At 38.7% G+C, this 23,001-nt stretch overlaps 1 non-coding gene, 1 pseudogene and 2 gene segments (V, D, J or C); 3 read left to right on the top strand and 1 right to left on the bottom strand.

The window, feature by feature from the left end:
- LOC103877257 overlaps positions 1-23,001 on the top strand; it is an 856,781-nt gene that overhangs the window by 213,729 nt on the left and 620,051 nt on the right.
- On the bottom strand, positions 282-2,048 carry LOC101015763 (annotated as a pseudogene).
- LOC116270487 lies at positions 8,493-8,598 on the top strand. The gene has a single exon (XR_004178514.1). It is a non-coding gene; the product is annotated as a U6 spliceosomal RNA (small nuclear RNA).
- LOC110741143 lies at positions 9,638-10,789 on the top strand. The segment is given in 2 exon segments: positions 9,638-10,081; positions 10,498-10,789. Coding segments are annotated over 2 exon segments (336 nt in total).

The raw sequence follows: 23,001 nt of genomic DNA, 5'->3' as shown, positions 1-23,001 counted from the left end.
AGACTCCATGTATAATCAAACAACAGCCAATGTCCCATGGAAAACATGGGCTAAGTGCAAAGGTTGTTCTGTGCAACTCCTAAGGCTCAGCCAGATTCTCCTCTCAGGAGTGTTCCTCTGAGTGTGCCAAGTCAGAGCTGTGTCCACATGCAAACTTAGAAGATGTGATAGAGGACAATACGTCAGGTGAGTATCAGTTCAATTAGATAGAATTCTTTTCACTATGGAATTGGAATTTCAGATCACTGAGTGCTCATTTCTTTCACTGTTCTCTGATGTTCTTTTTTTTTTTTTTTTTGTATGTAGCTGACCAGCCTACCAGGTGTTTTATGCAGTTCAATATACAAGGTGACACCAAGGTAAGACAAATGAAGTTCCAGTCTGGGTGCCTCCATCTCCCTCCCCTGGATCCTGATCCAGTGACTGCCAAAACCAGAAAGAACTGGGGTAGGGTGCTTGATCATGGGGAAGGCTGTTGTGGTTTGCCCAGCAGATGGGAAAGGGGAAAGGTTTCACTTCTTCACAATTTGAATGACATCCTCGTCCTCCAACGTATGGTCTTTACCCACTTTCTGAGGATTGTGTTTCACAGAGAGACCCCAGACCAGAGCATATTTAAATTCTTTGTAAGATTTTTGTGACTCTTCATGCAGAAATCCTCCACTGTGGTCCTGGAGTAAGGAAGCACCAGTGGGGATGGGTAATCTGGTAATTGGCCTTTGAGTTTGGTGTAAATTCTCACTAGTTTCAGATAGTCCCAGATCTTTTCCAATAGGTCATCAAAATTCCAGTGGTGATAGGCAGAGATGGGTACACAGTGAGGAACCTTATAGATGATATCCAATTCCTCAATAGAGATTCAGTCTATCTTATTTAACACATAGATACAGGGGATATAAACTCTGTTTCCTTCCAACACATCAATGAGGTCATCAGCTGTAGCATCTCTACGTAGAGTCACATCGGCATTATGAATCTTGTATTTGACCAGAATGCTCTTCACAGTTTCAGCATCCAGCTCACTCTGGGGGCAAGTGACTGTGAGATTAATGCCTCCCTTGTCTTTCTTCTTAAAGGCAATGTTGGGTGGTTTGCTGTTCAAGCGAATGCCAAAGCCTTCCAGCTCATTTCCATTTATCTTCTTATGTCCCAAAGGTTTCAGGACATCCAGAACAATCAGGATCAAGTTACAGGTTTGGGCCACTGCAATGACTTGACCTTTACCTTTCCCATCCTTGGCACCTTTAATGATACCTGGGAGATCCAGGAGCTGGATCTTGGCACCTTTGTGTCTGATGACACCAGTCACAGTGGTCAGAGTAGTGAATTCATAGGCTGCCACCTCAGAATATACCCCTGCCAGGTTACTAAGCAGTGTCGACTTCGCCACAGATGAAAAACCAACAAATCCAGTTTGAGCATCACCTGTCTTGGCCACATCAAAACCTTCTCCTGGGCCTCCACCACCAGCACCCTTTGGAGTAATGAGTTCTCGACGAAGCTTAGCAAGACAAGCTTTAAGTAGCCCTAGGTTGTGTGCTGTGGCCTTGTTCTTTTGAGTCTGAGTCATCTCGGCTTCTATCTCCATGATCTTAGCTAAGGTGCTGCCCATCGTGGCGAGTACCTGTGGCCTCCACACTGTCACCCTTCACACCAACGTTCTTAATATATACTTTTGTACTGTGTTCTTTCTATTTTTTTTTTTTTTTGCGGTGATTCTTTTGGCCTTTCAACTGCTGAATCACTGTCCCAGGATATGGAGATTTCTTTTCAGACTTAATAATAATTCAGAAATGACAATTTTGGTATTAAATTGTCATAAAAACCATAAAAGATTTTGAAATAATAAGTAAATATATTATTTTCATAGGATGTGGTCATTATCTGAACAGAAATCTGATTCCCATATTCCAATAGTGATTGTAGAGAAAATATATGTTTTGCCCATATTCCACTTAAAAATGCTCTAAAAATGTTTGTGAACTAATAATGTGCATGTCAGTTACATGTCATGATGTGATATGATGGGAAAGTAAAGGAATGTTTGAATCAACAACACAACATATCTTTTTTTTTTTTTTTTTTGGTTAAAGAAATGAGCCACATCAGAATTACTTATCTCTTAAAGGATGATGGATTCCATGGTGAGTGAAGTTAAAATTGTATTCCTAAGTAGAAATATCAAAAAGAAAGCATATTTTATGGAAAAGAGTTTGTGATATCTAGAAAGAATAAGTCTTCAGAGACTTTTTATAGTTCTTTTCATTAGTAGGCACAAACATCCAACCAAAAATCTATTGATTTTACTCCACAATCTTCAATGTGGTGACTAAACATAGTGAAATTAAAATTATATTTTAAACTAAGAAGTCCAAAAACAATGAAAAGATAGTTTATAGGAAAGAGCTTGTAAAACAAAGAATGAGGAGACTACAAAATATATTCATAAGCGGGAACACACCGCCAACAAAATTCTAGTGATTTCTCCAACACAATTATTAGTTTGGAGGTTGGAGATGCTGCCCATCCTCTGTGAGCAGGACACCCATGGAGACTTTGCACAGGGTGAGGGCCCCAAATGCAAGCCTCCCTAGAGGGAAGGCAGAGCAAAATGGCAGAATAGAAAGCTCCACTCATTGTCTTATGTGCCTACCCCTCAGCAAGGACACCAAGTTAACAACCACCTATGAGAAAAAACTTTTCATAAGGACCAACAAATCAGGTGAGGGCTCACAGTACTTGGTTTTAACTTCAGATCACTGAAAGAGACACTGAAGACATGAAAGAAAGAAAGAAAGAAAGAAAGAAAGAAAGAAAGAAAGAAAGAAAGAAAGAAAGAAAGAAAGAAAGAAAGGAAGGAAGGAAGAGAGAAAGACAGAGAGAGAGAGAGAGGGAGGGAGGGAGGGAGGGAGGGAGGGAGGAAGAGTCCTGAATCATGGATGCCACGCATCCCCCACCCATAGTAGCATGGTGCCAGGAGCATCAGTGGGCACTGAGGGAGGGAGAACACAGAAATTGTGAGGGATTGAACTCAATGCTGTCCTGTTAGGACAGAAAGGAAAACTGGACCAAACTCAGGTGATGCTCACCCATGGAGGGAGAGTTTAAATCAGCCCTAGACAGAGGGGAATCCCTGACCTAAGCAGTTCACAAACCTCTCCACAAAGGACTATAACACTCTGTGCCTAAAAGTAAACTTAAAACTAGACTAGGCCATAAAGACTGCAACTCTTAGGTAAGTTGTAGTGCTGAACTAAGCCCAGATATAGTGGACTGGGGAGTGAGGGCATGCAACATACTGAGACATCAGCTGAGAAAGCCAAGGGTGTTCTGGTGTCACCCCTCCCCTAATCCCAGGCTGCACAGATTGTGGCTCCAAAAGATAATCCTTTCTTCCACCTGAAGAGAGGAGAGGAAAGAGTGGGGAGGACTTCTTACATCTAAAATATCAGTTCAGCCACAACAGGATAGGGCACTGATCAGAGTTGCGAGGCCCCTGTTTGAGGCCCTAGCTCCCAGATGACATTTCTAGACATACACTGTGCCAGAAGGGAACTCACTGCCTTGAAGAAAAACACCCAGTCCTGGCAGCATTCTTCACCTGCTAACTAAAGAGCCCTACACCCTGAATAACCAGCAGTGATACCCAGGTACTAGATCAAGGACCTTGGGTGAACGTCTGAGACTTGCTGACTTCAGGTACCAGCACAGCCACAAGGAGGCGCTTGGGATCCACATTTTGGGGACTTGACACTTGGACAACTTTTGTGGACCTGCACTGGGACAGAGGGGAGCCCACTGCCCTGAAGGGAGAGTTCCAAGTCAGGTAGCATTCACAACAAGCTGACTTAAGACACCTTGAGACTTAAGGGAACATTGGTGGTAGTCTGGCAGTATTCCTCATGGCGTAGGGTGATGGTGGCTCTTCTGCCTTTGGAAAGGTGAGGGAAGAATCAGAAAGACTGAATCTTATGGTTTAGTGCTAGTTAAGCGACAATACAATAGAATGCCAGGTAGACTTCTAAGGTTTTTGACTCTACTCCCCGACTCCCGGACTAGTCCCTGCCATTTCTGGACCCACCCAAGGCCTGGGGGACTTCGCTGCCCTGAAGGGAAGGGCACAGGCCTAGTTGACTTTGCCTGCTACTGAATGTATAGCCCCAGGCCCTTGAGAAAACACAGGCAGTACCCAGAGAGTGGTTATAACAAGCCTTGAGTGAAACCCAGCACTGTGTTGGTTTCAAGTTTGACCGAGGGCAGTCATAGCCATGGTGGTCATAAGGGTGCTGGTGTCACTCCAACCTCAACTTTAGGTGGCTAAGAACAGAGAGAGACTTAGTATGTTTGGGAGAAATTAAGGGAACAGAGCACAAGTCTCTTTCTGGTAATCCAGAGAATTCTACCGGATCATCTCCAAGATAATCAAGGTGGTACCTCTATGAGTTTGCAAAAATCACAGTGTTACTGGGCTTAGGGTTCCTCCTAAAGCAAATACAGCTTAGGTCCCAACACCCAAATCTTTTCAAATATCTGGAAAGCCTTCTCAAGAAGGATGGCTACAAATAAGCCCAGACAGTGAAGAGTACAATGAATATCTAACTCTTTAATCCCCGGACATTGAAGAACATCTACTAGCATCAACACCATCTAGGAAAACATGACCTCACCAAATGAACTAAATAAGGCCCTGAGGACCAATCCTGGAGAAAAAGAGATATATGGCCTTTCAGACAGATAGTTCAAAATAGCTGTGTTGAGGAAACTCAAAGAAAGTAAAGATAGCACAGAGAAGGAATTCAGAATTCTATCAGATAAATTTAACCAAGAGATTGAAATAGTAAAAAGAATCAAGCAGAAATTCTGAAGCTGAATAATGTAATAGGCATACAGAACAAGGCATCAGAGTCCTTAAGTAGCAGAATCGATCAAGCAAAAGTAAGAATTAGTGAGCTTAAAGACAAGCTGTTTGAAAATGCATGATCACAGAAGACAAAAGAAAAAAGAATAAAATACAATAAAGCATGTCTACTGGGTCTAGAAAATTGCCTCAAAAGGACAAATCTAAGAGTTATCAACTTTAAAAAGGAGGTAGGGAAAGAAATAGGGGTAGAATGTCTATTAAAAGGGATAATAAAAGAGAACTTCCCAAACCTAGAGAATGATATCAGAATACAAGAAGGTTATAAAACAACAAACAGATTTAACCCAAAGAAGACTACCTTGCTAAAAAGGCATTTTATAATGAAACTTCCAAATATCAAGGATAAAGAAAAGCAGCAAGAGAAAAGAAACAAAAAACATACAAAGAAGCCCAAATACATTTGGCAGCAGAATTTTCAGTGGAAATCTTATAGGCCAGAAGAGAGTGGCATGACTTATTCAAAGTGCTGAAGGAAAAAAAAAAAACAAACTTATATCCTAGAATAGTACATCTGGTAAAAATATACTTCAAACATGAAGCAGAAAAAAAAAAAAAGGCTTTCCCAGACAAATCAAAGTTGAGGAATTTCATCAATACCAGACATTTCCTATAAGAAATGCTAAAGGAGATACTTCAGTAAGAAGGAAGATATTAATAAGCAATAAATAATCACCTGAAGTTACATAACTCAGTGGTAAAATTAAGTATACAGAAAAATACAGAATTTTAAAATTTATTATAAATATTTATATTTACAGAATATAAAAATATTTTAAGACTAACCGTGGTGTGTAAACAACTGTTAACCTAACTAGAAAGGCTAAACAATGAACCAATCAAAAATAATAACTACAACAATTTTTCAAGACATAGAACAATAAGATATAAATAGAAACAACAAAAAGTTTGTTCACAGAGGAGCCTAAACCTATAGTAACCATCACCCTATGCCATGAGCAGTACTGCCAAACTACTGCCAATGTTCCCGTAAGTCTAAAGGTCTCTTGAGTCCGCTTGTTGTGAAGAGAAACAACAAAAAACAACAAAAATGGGGGTATGTAATTAAAGCACAGAGTTTATATTAGGTTTCTTTTTACTTGTTTGTTTATGCAAAGAGTGTCAAGTTGTTATCAAGCTAAAATAATGCGCTATAAGATAGCATTTGCAAGCTTCATGGTAACCTCAAGCCAGAAAACATACAACAAATACACAAAAAAACCATCTATCTATCTATCTATCTATCTATCTATCTATCTATCTATCTATCTGTCTATCTATGTATCTCTCCAGTTAGGTGTATAAACACACACACACACACACACCTGTACTTCAATGTGCATTATCTGTTAACTCTTGGGACAGCCCATGTTACACAGAATGCTCCATTTCACAGAGGAGGAAACTAATGATCAGGCCTCATGGATTGTTTCCCCAAGTCACATGGACAGAAAGTTTTGGGGCTGGGATTTGAATCCAGGTTTGCTTGACTACTATGTTCCTTCTGCATGACCATGTTCATCTCATAGATGAGCTCATGGCCTATAATGAAAGAGAAAAATCATAAAGAGGGTGTGAAATCTTCAGTTCTCTGCTGCCTCTGTCTCACAGCATGATGATTCTAGTCTTAAACTAGCCCCATATGTAGTTCTCTCTACAAAACACAACCATCAAAGCCCTTACAAGCTGTAAACAACTTTATTTTGGATTTTGGAGCAGGGATATACCTTGCATCCCCCTGGCCCCCTCTACATCACCTCTTTGTCTTCTGTTCTCTCAGACTCAGTTTGTACCTCTCAGACTGTGTCCTAAAAATCTAGTTTGCCCTCCAAATATGAAATCAAATAATACCCCCCCACCCCATCATATATTGTGAGAGCTGAATGCTAGACTCACAGGTACTGAGATTATACAAGAGCTAATCAAAGGATTTGACCCAAGAGATTTTCTGTCTTAGAAAAATTCTGGCACTACCTCCCCCGCTTACAATAAAATGTTCTCCAACTCTTGTCACAATTGACACCAAATGACAACAAAGTGGAGATACGTGGGAAAAACAGAGGACAACCATGCAGGAAGATATCAGGAAGATAAAAGTCATTTATTATGCTTGCATTAGTTTCGTGTTCCTGTAACAAATTAGCATGACCTTACTGGCTGCACAGAACACGAATTTATTATCTTACAGTTCTGGAGGTGAGAAGTCTCACTGAGCTAACATCAAGGAGTTAATAGGGCGGTATTCCTTCTGGAGGTTCCGGGGCAGAGAATCTAATTTCTTGCTTTTTATCTTCAAGATGCTCCAACATCCCTGGCTCCATGGGATGGAGCAGCCCTCCATCACTGCAGCAGCCCTCCATCCTTCCTCCATCACTGCAGCAGCCCTCCATCCTTCCTCCATCGCTGCAGCAGCCCTCTCCACTGTCCCAACTCCTCTCTGACTGCCAAGTGGGAAATGGATTCTTCAGTACACTGATGCTCTCAACTTCTGATGGGATTACCGTCCATAAACCCATGGTAAGTTGAAACCACTGTAAGTCAAAAATGCGTTTAAATCACCTAACCTATTGAGCATCATGTCTTAGCTAGCCTACTTTAAATGTGCTTAGAAGATATATATTCACCTACAGCCAAACACATAATCTAAAACAAAGCTTATTTTATAATAAAGTGTTGACTATTTCATTGAATTTATTAAATATTGCACTGAAAGGGAAAACAGAGTAGTTTTATTTATTTATTTATTTATTTATTTATTTTGAGACAGAGTCTCGCTCTCTCTCTCCCAGTCTGCAGTGCAGTGGCACGATCTCGGCTCACTGCAAGCTCCGCCTTCCGGGTTCAGGACATTCTCCTGCTTCAGCCTCCCAAGTAGCCGGGACTACAGGCGCCTGCCACCACGCCCAGCTAACTATTTTGGTTTTTTTTTAGTAGAATGGGGTTCCACCATGTTAGCCAGGATGGTCTTGATCTCCCGACCTTGTGATCTGCCCAGAGTAGTTTTATGAGTACTCAAAGTACAGTCAGTTTCTATTGAATGTGTATCACTCTCAGATTATTGTAAAGTCAAAAAGTCTTTAAATACAGTTATCATAAGTTGGAGACTGTCAGTAAGTTCAAAAAGTAACTAAAAAGTAACTAAAAAATGCTCAGAAAAATAAAACTTTTTCCAGACAGAGGTACAATAGTGTATTATCTAAAATGTACAATTTTCAGGAAAAAAAAAAAACACAAAAAAAACCCTGAAAAGAAATAGAAAAGAATGATCAATATTGAGGAAAGAAAAGCAAAACAACTACCATCACAACAAAAATGTGTTGGTGAAAGCTGACTCTCATCTGTGCTAAATATTAACTTTAGCAAAGACTGCAAAGCAGTTACTGTATAGATGTTCAAAGAATTATTTTTGAAGCTACAATTGAAGACTTAAGAGGAAAATATAAGTACAATGATTCAGCATGTGGACGCTAAAAAAAGAAAAAGTCTAAAATTCTAAGAGTTACTATGACAAATGACCAAAGGATAATTCTAGAAACCAAATGTATAATAATTAAATTAAAAATGTATCAGATACGTGCTCACTTCGGCAGCACATATACTAAAAGTGGAACAATACGGAGAAGACTAGCATGGCCACTGCCAAGGATGACACGCAAATCCATGAAGCGTTCCATATTTTTACTCTTAGCGGTGGACGACTTGGTTCATGCGTTGATGAAGAACACAGCTAGCTGCGAGAATTAATGTGAATTCCAGGACACCTTGATCATTGACACTTCGAATACACTTGCAGCTCTGAGACTACAAAAAAAAAAAGTATTAGATAGGTTCAATAGCAGTCTCAGATGACAGAAAAATCAGCGAACTTGAAAATAAAGAAAGAGAAATTAATAGAAATTACTGAATCTAAAGAAAGAAAAAAAAAAGCATTTCAGAACTATATTCTACAGTTCCTCCTTGACAGTGAATATACACAAACTTCATTCAGTTACATGCTTAATATTTGTGCCCTTTACTCTGGGATTTTATCAACTAAAATAAAACTAATTTAAAAATCTAGGCCGGGCTTGGTGGCTCACGCCTGTAATCCCAGCACTTTGGGAGGCCAAGACGGGCGGATCACGAAGTCAGGAGATGGAGACCATCCTGGCTAACACTGTGAAACCCCGTCTCTACTAAAAATACAAAAAATTAGCCGGGCGTGGTGGCGGGCACCTGTAGTCCCACCTACAGGGGAGGCTGAGGCAGGAGAACGGCGTGAACCCGGGAGGTGGAGCTTGCAGTGAGTGGAGATCGTGCCACTGCACTCCAGCCTGGGCCACAGAGCGATACTCCATCTCAAAAAAAAAAAAAAAAAGAAAAGAAAAAGAAAAAATCTAGATGCTAAAATAAGTATGAAAATAATAACTAAGAATAACTGACCAGGTGCGGTGACTCATGCCTGTAATCCCAGCTCTTTGGGAGGTCGAGGTGGGAGGATCACTTGAAGTCAAGAGTTCGAGACCAGCCTGGGCAACATAGTGAAACCCCATCTCTACCAAAAATACAAAAATTAACCAGGCATGGTGGTGCATGCCAGTAATCTCAGCTAGCTGGGGAGGCTGAGGCAGGAGAATCACTTGAACCTGGGAGGTTGAGGTTGCAGTGAGCCGAGATCCTGCCACTGTGCTCCAGTCTGGGTGGGTGACAGAGTAAGTGAAACTCTGTCTCAATACACACACACACACACACACACACACACACAAATTAAATAAATAAGAATAACTAAATATTTATGGAAGCTCAGCCTATTAAAGACAAGTGTAAAATGTGTTTGGGAAAGTGAAAACAAATTAGAAATCTCTTAGAGGAAATAGAAGAACATGATTAAATATGTCCCTTTTTCCACTCAGGCATCGCAAACTTTATTAGGTTCCCCCCAAACAAAGAGGACACATTACGTCACTGTGCTCACACTGGATGTCCCCATACTCTTGGCTCTTTCCACACCAGTGCACCCACCAGGGGATTTGCATACTGTCCCCTAGGGAGGACCTTCCATTGTGAGTCTGAGATAAAAGCTCAGCTCTAACCTTGCCTTGACTGATCAGGACTCCTCAGGTCACCTTCTCACAATGAGGCTCCCTGCTCAGCTCCTGGGGCTGCTAATGCTCTGGGTTCCTGGTAAGGACAGAAGGGAGATAAGGGAGGAGAATGGGATGGGAGGGTGAGCTCTGGGGACCCCACTGCCTGTCCACATGCACATCTTGACCTACAAGAAAAGGGGTATAACGTTTAGAACTGCAAGTGTGAGAAATAGAAGATTCCTCACTCTTACAGTTCTAAGCTTCATATCCTAGAAGGACAAAGGACTTGTGTTCTTGTGAAGAGTGTGACACAGGAAGAGGAGAATAGTGTAGGCAACTTCTTGAGTCTCTTTTGTGCCTCATGAATGTTTTTTTAAACCTGAATGTTTAGGGGTATGAGCCAAAGTCACACACACAAAAAAATCACTTAGCATAAAGTAAATAACAGAAAGAATATCATTTTAATGGTTCCCAATATTTGTAGATAACCCTGGACTTCTCTCATTATTTCAGGATCCAGTGGAGATATTGTGATGATCCAGACTCCACTATCCCTGCCCGTCACCCCTGGAGAGCCGGCCTCCATCTCCTGTAGGTCTAATCAGAACCTCCTGCATAGTGATGGAAACACTTATTTGCATTGGTACCTGCAGAAGCCAGGCCAGTCTCCACAGCTCCTGATTTATGGGGGTTCCAACCGTTTTGCTGGAGTCCCAGATAGGTTCAGTGGCAGTGGGTCAGGCACTGATTTCACACTGAAAATCAGCCGGGTGGAGGCTAAGGATGTTGGGGTTTATTAATGCACGCAAGGTATACAGTTTCCTCCCACAGTGGTACAACCCTGAACAGAAACTTCCCTTCTTGCTGTGGTTCAGCTGCCCAAATGTGTTGTTTATCTGGAAAGCAGACACCGTAGATTATCTTGGGAGAGTAAAGAGGAAGATTATGGAGAACTCAGGGTAATACATTACAGCTGAGGGCTCTTGACCATCAATATCTCGGTTACATCTCAGGTACCACAATTTTAGTCCCCATCAGTTGCAAGAGTCTTGGCCTGGCAGAATTTGCAGGAGAATGGAGGAAGGTCAAGTGCCCTCTGAACAACCAGTCATGTTGCAAGGGAAAGCTGAATCAAAGCTCATCGTAATCCTCTTTGCCTTGCCTACGTTCAATTCATCAACTAAATTCATTCAGCCTGACAACCACCTAAATGAAACAGATTAGTGGCAATACAAAACTAATACATTCTTGGTTTTGATTTGATTTAGCAGTTACTAGTGTACATGTACCTTGACAAGATTTGCTGGTACTAAAACAGTTTCCCTCCCATCTTCTACCTTCCACCTTACACTTTTCTTGACATACATCTCTGGGACAGCAGAAAGCACAGCATTTTATACTTTTTTTTTTTTTTAGGGAGTGATTGAGTATATTTATATTCTAGACGTTTAACTACTAGATATATTTTAGTAAGTTTATGCAAAAACAGAGACCTAATGACAAAAATCTTTGAAAAGTCTTATTCACAGTATGTTGAAATGAAAAGAAAGTTCTATGAAATCCAAAGCTGTGTTTTAAAAATAAATATCCAAGTTTAAAAAGATAAAAGAAAAAAGACTAAAAATGTATGTCATATTCAATGGAATCTGGATTAATATAAAATAATGTATAAGCTTATATTTTGCCCCACAATCTATAGCCTCTGGGCAGAGGGCAGTAAACGAGAATGTGAGGGCAGCTGTTACTGTGTTGGTGGTGGTGCGCTGGAGTTGATATATGAACCCAAGTGGAAGCTCTGCTGTATTTCTTGGGGAGAATCACAGAGTTGTGGGACTCCTGCGTGGAGTTCAAGGCTGTGCTCTGATGCAACGGCAAACTCACAGGGAAGTATTGCATCATGCAGTCTTTAGAGACTCAAAGTTTAGAGAAGTCCCTGTCCAAATGTACCTCAGGTCATATCACACATTCCTAGCCAATCCGGCAGGACATAGAAGACCTTGGAAAAGTAGATCCTGCCCCTATCGTTTACCTGGGAATGATTAGAGAAAGAAAGGATCATTCAAGAAAGTTTATAGTTAAAATAAAGATGATGCTGACCAGAGCAGTGCAGGGGCTGGGAAGATCAGGAGGAGGTGTAGTGGTGGGAGCCCAAGGCCCATAGGTCAGACACACATAAAGGAAAATCAGGGCATCATGGTAGGGGAAAACTCATGAGAATGCAGGAGGTTTCACTGTGTCTCTCTAGCTGACCCACCCAGCTACCATTCTCAACCCAGGCTTCAGCAAATGTCCCAAGGAGAAATTCAGCCTGGTGTTAAGGGCTCCACTCATGCCATATAATCCATAATCTGTAAGCAGGTACATGCCACTGCCAAAGGTGAGATGAATTCCCCACTCTTGTAGAGATCTTCTGCCTGGGCCAAACCAGAATCTCCAATCACACTCATATTTGGCAAATTTCACTGAGGCACAAAGTGACAGGATGACACAAGGCAATATACAAAGGCATTTTTCCTCTGTGGAATTTTAGGCTATCTGTTCTTTATTTTTTCCACAACTCTGTGATGTTATAATAAACATGATTTTTTAAATTTATTTTTGCTCTCCTGCCTTTATTGCAATTCCTGTGTCCATCTTCTAAGGCCTATTCCTTACTACTTCACTATTGAAAGTAAATAGTTCAATTAAATTACAAAGTGGGAATGTCACTTTGAATATTATATTGCAAAACATTCACATCTAGATCAATAAATGCACATGGCACAGGGAAATGAAGGAAAAGACAACTGCAGAAATGATAATGATCTTATCAGTGTTTACAGTAATTGATACTGAATACCAAACATGAAATACTAAATTTAATATTCCAGTAACGTATGCAGAAATTACACACATATATGCTTTAAATATACTACATTTACAATAGTACTTTAATATTATTTTGTTCCATAAAAGGCTATATGTATTATTTCATCATGTTATAGTAGAAGTAGATAGTTTGAATTAACAAATCAAAATGATCCTGCTTTTGATAAAGGACATAAGCTATATGGAAGATGGCTGCCTATTCCAAGAAAATATATCCAGTGGCAAGTGCATTTAATATATCTATGTATTACTATCTTTGCTGAGTATGAAATTGTATGACAATATTTACATGTAAGGAAAAGAACCCAAAAGGAACTCAATCCTTCCAATGGAAAATAAATATCAATAAGTAATTTGACATCTTTGGGGGCCTTTGAAAAGGAAAGAAATAAAATGAGGCAAAATGAATATGCAAATAAATACTGTTTGTAAAACAACAAAATATTAGGCAGTTACATATCAGTAGTACTCTATAAAAAAATGTTAAAGACAATTCTGCAACAGAAAGAATGTAAGACTAAATAGAAACATAAAGATATATAAGAGATGGACACAGGAAAGGATATATATGAATAAATACAAATTAATATTTGTGCACAATGATATATGTCATGGTTTGTGAATTTTGCAATGCATATACAACTGAATTACATGAAAAATAACATATAAAGTAGTGCAAATGGAATTTAAAAATCTAACTCTATTTCAGGAAGTGGTAAATTAGTATTTGGTACTAGGAAGTAATAAGTTGAGGATAGCTGCTATGTAATAAATGATTGTATATTTAACAAGTTAATGTAAGGAAAAAGATAATAAAATATCTAATCCAAAGGAAAACAAGAAAGCAGGAAATCTGAAAAAAAAAAAATGGATGGTAGATTTAACTCTAACTACCAGTAATTTAGACATCATAAACAGACAAATTTCTCTAAATAAAATTTTTTATCAAACAAGATTAAAATGAAAGGTTTATGCCACTTATAAAATACACACTGCAATAAGATCATAAAATGGCTTGAAAAATTAAAAAATGGAAAGTACAAATCATGCAAAAACCGAATTAATGAAATCTGACTTATACCTTAAGGCAAGGGAGAAAAAGGGACATTTCATAATGATAAATGGGTAAATCTATTAGGAAATCATTAAAATGCTAAATCTACATAGACCCAAAATATAACTTTAAAATATATAAATTGAAAATTGATTAAATAAAGTAAGAAAAAGTCAACTCCGTGTTATGGTGGGAGACTTTATGCTCAAGAGATGATAGAAAAGCACAAAATAACATAATAAGGATTTAAAAGATTTGATTAGTATCATTACCACATTTGACATCGTTAAAGAAGAAAAAAAGTATATGGTCACCTCAATTGGTATAGAAAGAAGCACTGGACAAAATTTAGACCCTGTTTATGCAAAAATGTCCTAGAAAATTTGAAATGGAAAAAACCTTCCTTACCTCTCAGAGAATATACAGGCAGACAGGCAGACAGACAGCAGACACACATACACACACACACATACACACACACACACAATCACATTAAATACTGAAAAATTGTTTTTCTTATTTTGGAATTAGATATTTTTAAAAGATGTAAAGTATCTTCATTCCTAGATAATACTGTACTGGATGTCTTACTAGTACAAAGGGCAAGAAAAAGAAATAAAATGCATGAGTACTGGAAATAAAGAAAATGAATAGTTATTATTTGTAGATGGTATGATTGTTTGGATAGTAAACCAAAACCATAATCTAGAGGTCTTCTTTAACATTTTAATAGTGTTTTGTACAGTGTCAAGACTTCACATCTTAGGCCCCCCCCAGTGGCTCACACCAATAATCCCAACACTTTGGGTGGATGAGGCAGGAGACTGACATGAGGCCAGGAGTTTAAGACGAGCCTGGCCAACATGGTGAAATCCTGCCTCTACTAAAAATACAAACATTAGCCTGCCGTGGTGATGCACACCTGTAATCCCAGCTACCCAGGAGGCTGAGACACGATAAGAGCTTGAACCCGGGAGGCAGTGAGCCGAGATTGCGCCATTGCACTCCAGCCTGAGTGATAGAGTGAGACTGTCTTAAAAAAAAAAAAAAAAAAAAAAAAGCCGGGCGCGGTGGCTCAAGTCTGTAATCCCAGCACTTTGGAAGGCGGAGGCGGGCGCATCACGAGGTCAGCAGTTCAAGACCAGCCTGGCCAACATGGTGAAACCCCATCTCTACTAAAAAATACAAAAATTAACCAGGCGTGGTGGCGCCCGCCTGTAATCCCAGCCCAGGAGGGAGACTGAGGCAGGGGAATCGCTGGAATCCGGGAGGCGGAGGTGTCAGTGAGCAGAGATCACACCACTGTACTCCAACCTTGGAGACAGAGTGAGACTCCGTCAAAAAAAAAAAAAAAAAAAGATTTCACATCTTTTATTATGTCTATTAATAAGAATTTAATGTTTTATGATGCTTTTTAAAAAGCATATTTTACAATTCCATCTCCAATTTGTTGCTGGTATGATCGTTTTTTACACATGGTTTTTATATTTATTGATTTTTCTAAATGTATTTATTCATTCAAAAATATGTATTTGCCTTTACTACATTCACCTGATTTTTAAATGTCCTTTGAATCCTATACTAGCTAATAGCATTAAATGAACTTTTAGAAATAAAATTATATATGTTCCTTACAAAAATTCTATGGGCATCCCTACCAGATTTAGATACTTGATTTTCTGAATTTATTTTCGAAAATAAGTTCTCTGTTTATTATTGGTTCACCAAGAAAAAATAAATAAATATTTTCCTATTAACACCTTATTCTCTAGGAGAAATCATCATCTCTATGTAACTATTTTTGCAGACTGCAAGCCCATTTGCTGGTTGTCTACTGATGCTCTTGGCATAAAAATACAACAGTGAGTTCTAGAGAAGACCTGATCCTGTGCTGCCTGGATCATAAGGGAGAGATCATTAAAATAATGGAGTATATACCTGAAATTTTGAATAGTCAAGCATTCCAATCAGTGTATTATTTTCCCAGAATGTATTTATTGAAGATTCAAAGCACAAAAAGAATGCAATTTAGCAAGCATTTACTTAATCGGGTAAGGATGACGCAGTATTTAATAAAATACCTTCTAGAGCTCCGGTCAAGACAGATTTTGGTGCTCCTTCTTGTTTCAGTAAAAAAAAGACAATGATTTGTTGATTTCTCCCATGTGCCTAGGAAAGGAGAGTCGCAACACATTCTAGATATAACTAATTCTGTTGTAGAACAAAAACCAGTGATATCTTCTCAGTAGCATTTTTTTGTCTACTATGTAAACTTACAAAATAATTATTAATTAATAAAGAATTATAGATGCTTTAAAATTATGCATTTTCAAATATGTTCCTAGGTGCCTCTTTTCTTGCAGTCAAGAAATTAACTTACAGTTCAAATATGAATTCACCTGATAAGAATAGTGTGTCTTAACAAATATTACAGTACATTGCACCAAACCTTCTGCATATCTAGGACTCAAAAAATATACTTGACACATTTTAAAACATGAAAATATTATTAAATTAGTACCTCACATTTAATTAATCTTTTAAGGTAATTTGTGCATTGGTTTTTTGTTAGACATATCAATTCTTCAATTTTTTATTTCTATATTTGAATTAATTTAAATATATTTAAATTGGTTTAATAAAATTATAAAATCAAATTTCTATAAGCAACAAGGAAGTAAACTCTATAAAATGTATCAAATACTTAACCATAAATGTTTGTAATAAACTCTGAAATAAAGATTACAATATTATATTGAAACAGTGGAAAGTTCATAAAGAAATATGTTAATGCTCACAATAATGAATAACAAATTAAAGGTAAAACTGACCTATATATAATCGCATTACTTTATCCAGTCTATCACTGATGAACATTTAGGTTGACTCCATGTCTGCTACTGCAAATAGTGCTGAAATGAACATTCATGCCCATATGTCTTGATAATAGAACAATTTATATTCCTTCGCATACTTACACACTAATGAGATTGCTGAGTCTAATGGTAATTCTGTCTTTAGCTCTTTGAGGAATTGCCACACTGTCTTCCACAATGGTTGAACTAATTTATATTTCCACCAAGAGTATGTAAGCATTCGTTTTTCTCCACATCCTCTCCAGCATTTATTTATTGACTTTTTAGTAATACCAGTTCTGACTGGTGTGAGATGATATCTCATTGTGGTTTTGATTTGCATTTATCTAATAATCAGTGATATTGGACTTTTTTCCACATGACTGTTGGTCACATGTATGCCTTTTGAAAAGTATCTGTTCATGTCCTCTGCCCACTTTTTAATGGGGCTATTTTTTTCTTGTACATTTGTTTAAGTTATTTATAGATGCTGGATATTAAACTGTTGTCAGATGCAGAGTTGGCAAATATTTTCTCCCATTCTGTAGGTTGTCTGTTTATTCTGCTGATAGTATATTTGGCTGTGCAGAAGTTCTTTAGTATAATTAAATCCCATTTGTCAATTTTTGCTTTTGTTGCAATTGCTTTTGGTGTCTTTGTAATGAAATCTTTGCTCATGTCTATGTCTTGAATGTTATTGCCTAAGTTGTCTTCCAGGATTTTTAGAGTTTTTGAGTTTTACGTTTAAGTCTGTAATCCATCTTTAGTTAATTTTTGTATATGGTTTAAGGAAGGGGTCCAGTTTCAACCTTCTACATATGGCTACCCAGTTATCCCAGCACAATTTCTTGAATACAGAATCCTTTCCCCATTGCTTGCTTTTGTTAAATTTGTCAAAAAGATCCGATAGTTGTAGGTATGCAGTCTTATTTGCAGGTTCTCTATTCTGTTCCATTGATCTATGTATCTCTTTTTGTACCAGTACCATGCTGTTTTGATTACTGTAGCCTTGTAGTATAGTCTGAAGTCAGGTAGTGTAACGCCTCCAGCTTTGTTCTTTTTGTTTAGAATGGCTTTGGCTATTTGGGCTCTTTTTTGGTTCCATACAAATTTTAAAACACTTTTTTTCTAGTTTGTAGAATAATCACAATGGTACTTTAATGATAATAGCATTGAATATATAAATTGCTTTGGGCAATATGGTCATTATAATGAAATTGATTCTTCCTATCCATGAGCATGGAATGTTTTTCCATTTAATTGTGTCATTTCTGATTTCTTTGAGCAGTGTTTTATAGTTCTCTTTATAGAGATCTTTCACCTCTCAGGCTAGCTGCATTCCTAGGTATTTTATTTCTCTTTGTGGAAATTTTGAATGTTATTGCATTACTGATTTCACTCTCAGCTTGGCTCTTCTTGGAGCATAGAAATATTAGTACTTTTTGTACATTGATTTTGTATCCTGGAACTTGGCTGAAGTTGTTTGTCAGCTTAAGTAGCTTCTGGGGTTTTCTGAGACTATGGGGTTTTCTAGAGATATAATCATGTGAGTCCAGGTGCAGTGGCTAGTGTGTGTAATCCCAGCACTTTGGGAGGCCAAGGTGGGTGGATCACTTGAGATCAGGAGTTTGAGACCAGTCTGGTCAACATGGTGAAACCCCGTCTCTAGTAAAAATTCAAAAATTAACTGAGCATGGTGGTACACACCTGTAATTCCTGCTACTCAGGAGGCTGAGGAGGGAGGATCATTGGACTCCAGGAGATGGAGGTTGCAGTGAGCAGAGATTATACTGCTACACTGCAGCCTCGGTGACAGAGCAAGATTCTGTCTCAAAAAACGAAAATAAATCATTTTGTATGCAGCAAGGATAGTTTGACTTCCTGTCTTCCTATTTGGGTGCCTTTTATTTCCTTCGTTTGCCCGACTGTTCTGGTCAGTACTTCTAACACTATGTTGATAGGATTGGTGGAGAGAGGGCATCATTGTCTTGTTACAGTTTTAAAGGGAAATGCTTCTAACTTTTGCCCACTCAGTATGATGCTGGCTGTGGCTTCGTCCTAGATGTCTCTTATTATTTTGAGATATGTTCCTTCAATACCCAGTTTGTTGAGAGTTTTTAACATAAAGGGATGTTAAATTTTATCAAATGTCTTTTCTGCATCTATTGAGATAATCAAGCCATTTCTGTGTTTAGTTCTGTTTATGTGATGAATTATATTTATTGATTTGCATATGTTGAACCAAACTTATATCCTGGGGATAAAATCTACTTAATCATGGTGGATTAGCTTTTTGATATGTTGCTGGATTTGATTTGCTAGTATTTTGCTGAGTATTTTTGTATCAATGTTCGTCAACCATATTGACCTGAAGTTTTTTGTTGTCGTTGTTGTTGTATCTCTGCCAGGTTTTGTAAGATACTGGCCTCATAGAATGAGTTAGGGAGGAGTCCCTCCTCCTATTCTGTCTCTCTCTCTCTCTCTCTCTCTCTCTCTCTCTCTATATATATATATATATATATATATACACATTTTTTTTTTTTTTTTGAGACAAAGTGTTACTCTGTTGCCCAGACTGGAGTGCAGTGATGTGATCTCCGCTAACTGCAAGCCCCACCTCCCGGGTTCAAGCAATTCTCCAGCCCCAGGCTCTCATGTGGCTGAGGTTACAGGCACATGCCACCATGCCCAGCTAATTTTTGTGTTTTTAGTACAGACAGTGTTTCACCATGTTGGCCAGGCTGGTCTGGAACTCCTGAATTTTTTTGTGTGTCTTATCTCCTTCAGTTCAACTCTGATTTGCTGCAGTGTTGGAAGAACACTGGTGGCCTGGTGCATGTCCATGGGAGCCACTCTGCTGAAGCATTTTCCTTGTCAGACGCCATCTGCCAGTGCAGGAGCTATGATGTGGGCCCCCAGGATGTACCTAGGGGCTGCAATGCAACCAGGAATGACGAGGCTGTGGCCCCAGGAGACAGTAGCAGCCCAAGGGACACTCAAATCAGATTGGCCATGTTACATGGACAAGATCACCTGGCAGAGTTTATGTCATACAGTTCCCCTAGGGCTAAAGTCTCCTATGGGAGCAAGTTGAGCCTAGGGGAATGAGTGTCCCTGGCCATACTCCACTACAGACGTTCTGCACCAAACCCTCTGGGCCCTGTGCTGGCTGGAGTTCTGTCCCTATCACTTCTCTAAGTAGCTCTCCCTGACAAATCAAAGTCTGTGGTGTTCAAGGGATTCCAGACTCCTTGTTAGTTCAACTCATCCCTATCACAGGAGTCACTGGGAGCTAGGAATGTGTCCTGGTACATGGTAGCCCCACACAGTGTTCCCAGCTTCCTCCCCCTTCAGCCCAGCATCTTTGTCTTCCCTTCATCTGTTCTCAGTGCCTTCCCTCTGAAGATCTGCTAGAAATGCACCAGTCTCTCTTATGTCCTGATCCCTTGGTGTGAGCTCTTCCTCCTGGCTGTGACTAGTCAGCCATCTTGGAGCAGTTCTCATGGAAATATAATTCTATGTTGGCAGGTCTTTTCTTTCAGTACTTGAAATGGTGTTATTTCCTTCTAACCTTCATAGTTTCTGAGAAGGAATTATCTGTCATTCAAACCATTTTTCCCCTAAAGGTTATGAGTAATTTAAAAAAAAATTCTGCCTGTAAAGGTTTTCTCTGTGTTTTTAGAAGTTTGACTAGGATATGCCTTACCATAGATTTCTTTCTGTTTATCTTGTGTCTACATCCATTTTCCTTTTGGTCTATTTTCTCACTGTTGTTTAGATTTGATAATTACTATTATTCCAGTTTCCTATGTCTACTCATTTCTGCTATTAGGCCATACACTGAGCTGCTAATACAGTGATTGTATCTTTCAATTCTAAAATTTCCATTTTTAAATTTTATTTTATTTTGTATTTCATTCTTGATGCTATTATTTGTCTCAAGTGTGTTTGCAATTGTTCACTGATGAATTTTTATGAGGGTTGCTTTAAAATACTTTTAAGATAATTTTAACATATCTGTCATGTAGGGGTTAAATAGCTACTGACTTTCCTTTCCCATTCAAGTTGAGATTTTCTTAATTTTTGGTATAAAGAGTGCAATTTCATTGATATATGGACCTTTTAGGTGTTGTGTTATAGTACCGGACCTAATATTTTGAATGCTCTAACAAGTTCCCAGTTAATTAAAATGCTGTGGCTGCTGGACTACAGAGGCAAAGAGCCAATTAGATAAGAGGTTTTCTATCCTACTTGCATCTATAAATATTCTGGGAAGATTTTTAAACATGTGGCTAACTGAACTCCAGTCAAGTATTTTTAGCCAACTAGGCTGGGATAAGAGCAGGCAGCAATACTTTTAAAATATTTCAATTTGATTCTAGTATGTGGCTAGAATTACCTTGAAAAGGGTGATTCACAGCTTTCAGGTGTGAAATACAAAATGAACACACACGATACATGTTGTTGAGGGAAGTATATCATAAGACACAAAACTAAAAGTTTCCATGAATTTTCTGAGCCTTGGAGGTTCTTGTTATAGCAGCACTTCTCCTGAAAGAGCTGGAGCAATGGAGCCACTTAGAAATATTTTCCTTTTCCTACCTTCTTTTAATTATTTGTAATTTTACTTTACATTAAGTTGAGGATTAATTATCATCTAATTATGGTATGTGTTCTTCAATCCAGACATATTCCCAGATATATTCCTCCTCTAACCAAAAAGGTAGCAGAAAACGATCTTTTCATGATTTATTATTTGCTGAAATAAGTACGTTTGGTTGCCTTCTTGTCTACTGGCATAAGGAAACTTGCATTACCATTGCTTGAGATTTAGCTTTAGGATTTTCTATAGTATTCCCAAGTAGAAGCATCTGCTCCTGGATACCCAGGAGTAGACATCTGTGGTCAACAGGGTCTAAAGTTGCATTACTGGACACACGTGTCCACCAGCTGGGTTCCTGTGTAGGATGACTAAAGAATCTGCTTGTACTCCTGGCCCTTGGCTTCCTGAACCATTACCTCATTCTACTATGGCCTTTGGATTAAGGATTCAGGACACCTTGAGGGACAGCATCTAAAATCTGCAGAATATTATACCCTTGTGGATTTCTTTGGGTGATTTATTTGTTAGAACCAATGGATGCTATAATCATGTGGCTATTATTTTGTTTCTTTCCCCACAATGTAGGAACATGGTTCTGAAATATTCCCATATTAATACAAAAAAACACTCTCAGAGTACCGAGATAGCCAATTATCTTAGGGCAGGAAAAGTACACATATATCTAGAATACAGAAGGATCCTAGTAAGGATGCATCACAGTCATCTCCAGGGGACAGTCATCTGATATCCCAAATTACCACCCACTGGTTGAAGATATTTGTCTCTGCTGCTGTGAAGTTGGATACCCAGAAGTGGCAACAGTGGGATCAACACAGGTGGGGGTGGTGGTTGTGAGGCATGGCTCATGTCATTTTACACATTCATAGCCCTGTCCAGGCCATCATGGCTACTTCATTACAGACTCTATTATGCAAATATTGTGGAAGTTAAGAGAAAAGACTGAGTTCAGTTAATCTGCTTACAAGTGGATAAGCCTTCCAGTATGGTTGGTTGTTTGGCATCTTATCTGTGGAAGATATGCTCTGCTTTTTGAGAAATAAATAAAATTCTGCACACGTAATTTCTTACTCATATGAGTGCATCCACATACCTCTCCTCTGGCGCTTCCTCTCTGTGATCTTCCAACTTTCTTTATCAAAGACTGTGACCAACCAGCTATCACTAATTCACGCATATACCTGACTCGGTGCATTTCTCTCTCCACACTAAGTTGATGACTACATGCTGTCCTCAAATATCTGCTAACTCAAGATAATATCTCACAGCCACCCATGATTGTGGCCACAGTGTGGGGGCAGCCCACTTTTACTTGCACAAATATATGATGTTGACCTATTCAAAAAGCCTAGATTTTCTTATTGCTGTTTTGGTTTTCTTCTTTTATTTGTTTGCATTTTTTGTTTCCCCATTTGCTATTAGCTGATCGAGAAAACTCATGAGGTCACTGGAGTGAGCTGACGAAAAGGTGTTAGAGTCAGAGAGAAAAATGATAGGAGGAACTGGAACACATATCCATGTAAATGAAGCATGGCCTCTGAATCTACCTGAACTAAACCCCAAAAGTACCTAATGTTCATCCTAATATTGAATGGTGCTGAGCCCCACCTGACCCTAAA

The sequence above is a fragment of the Papio anubis genome, chromosome 14 (assembly GCF_008728515.1).
Source record: "Papio anubis isolate 15944 chromosome 14, Panubis1.0, whole genome shotgun sequence".
NCBI lineage: Eukaryota > Metazoa > Chordata > Mammalia > Primates > Cercopithecidae > Papio > Papio anubis.
The sequence above is the reverse complement of the archived record's forward strand: the minus strand, read 5'-3'. Positions and strand labels throughout refer to the sequence as shown.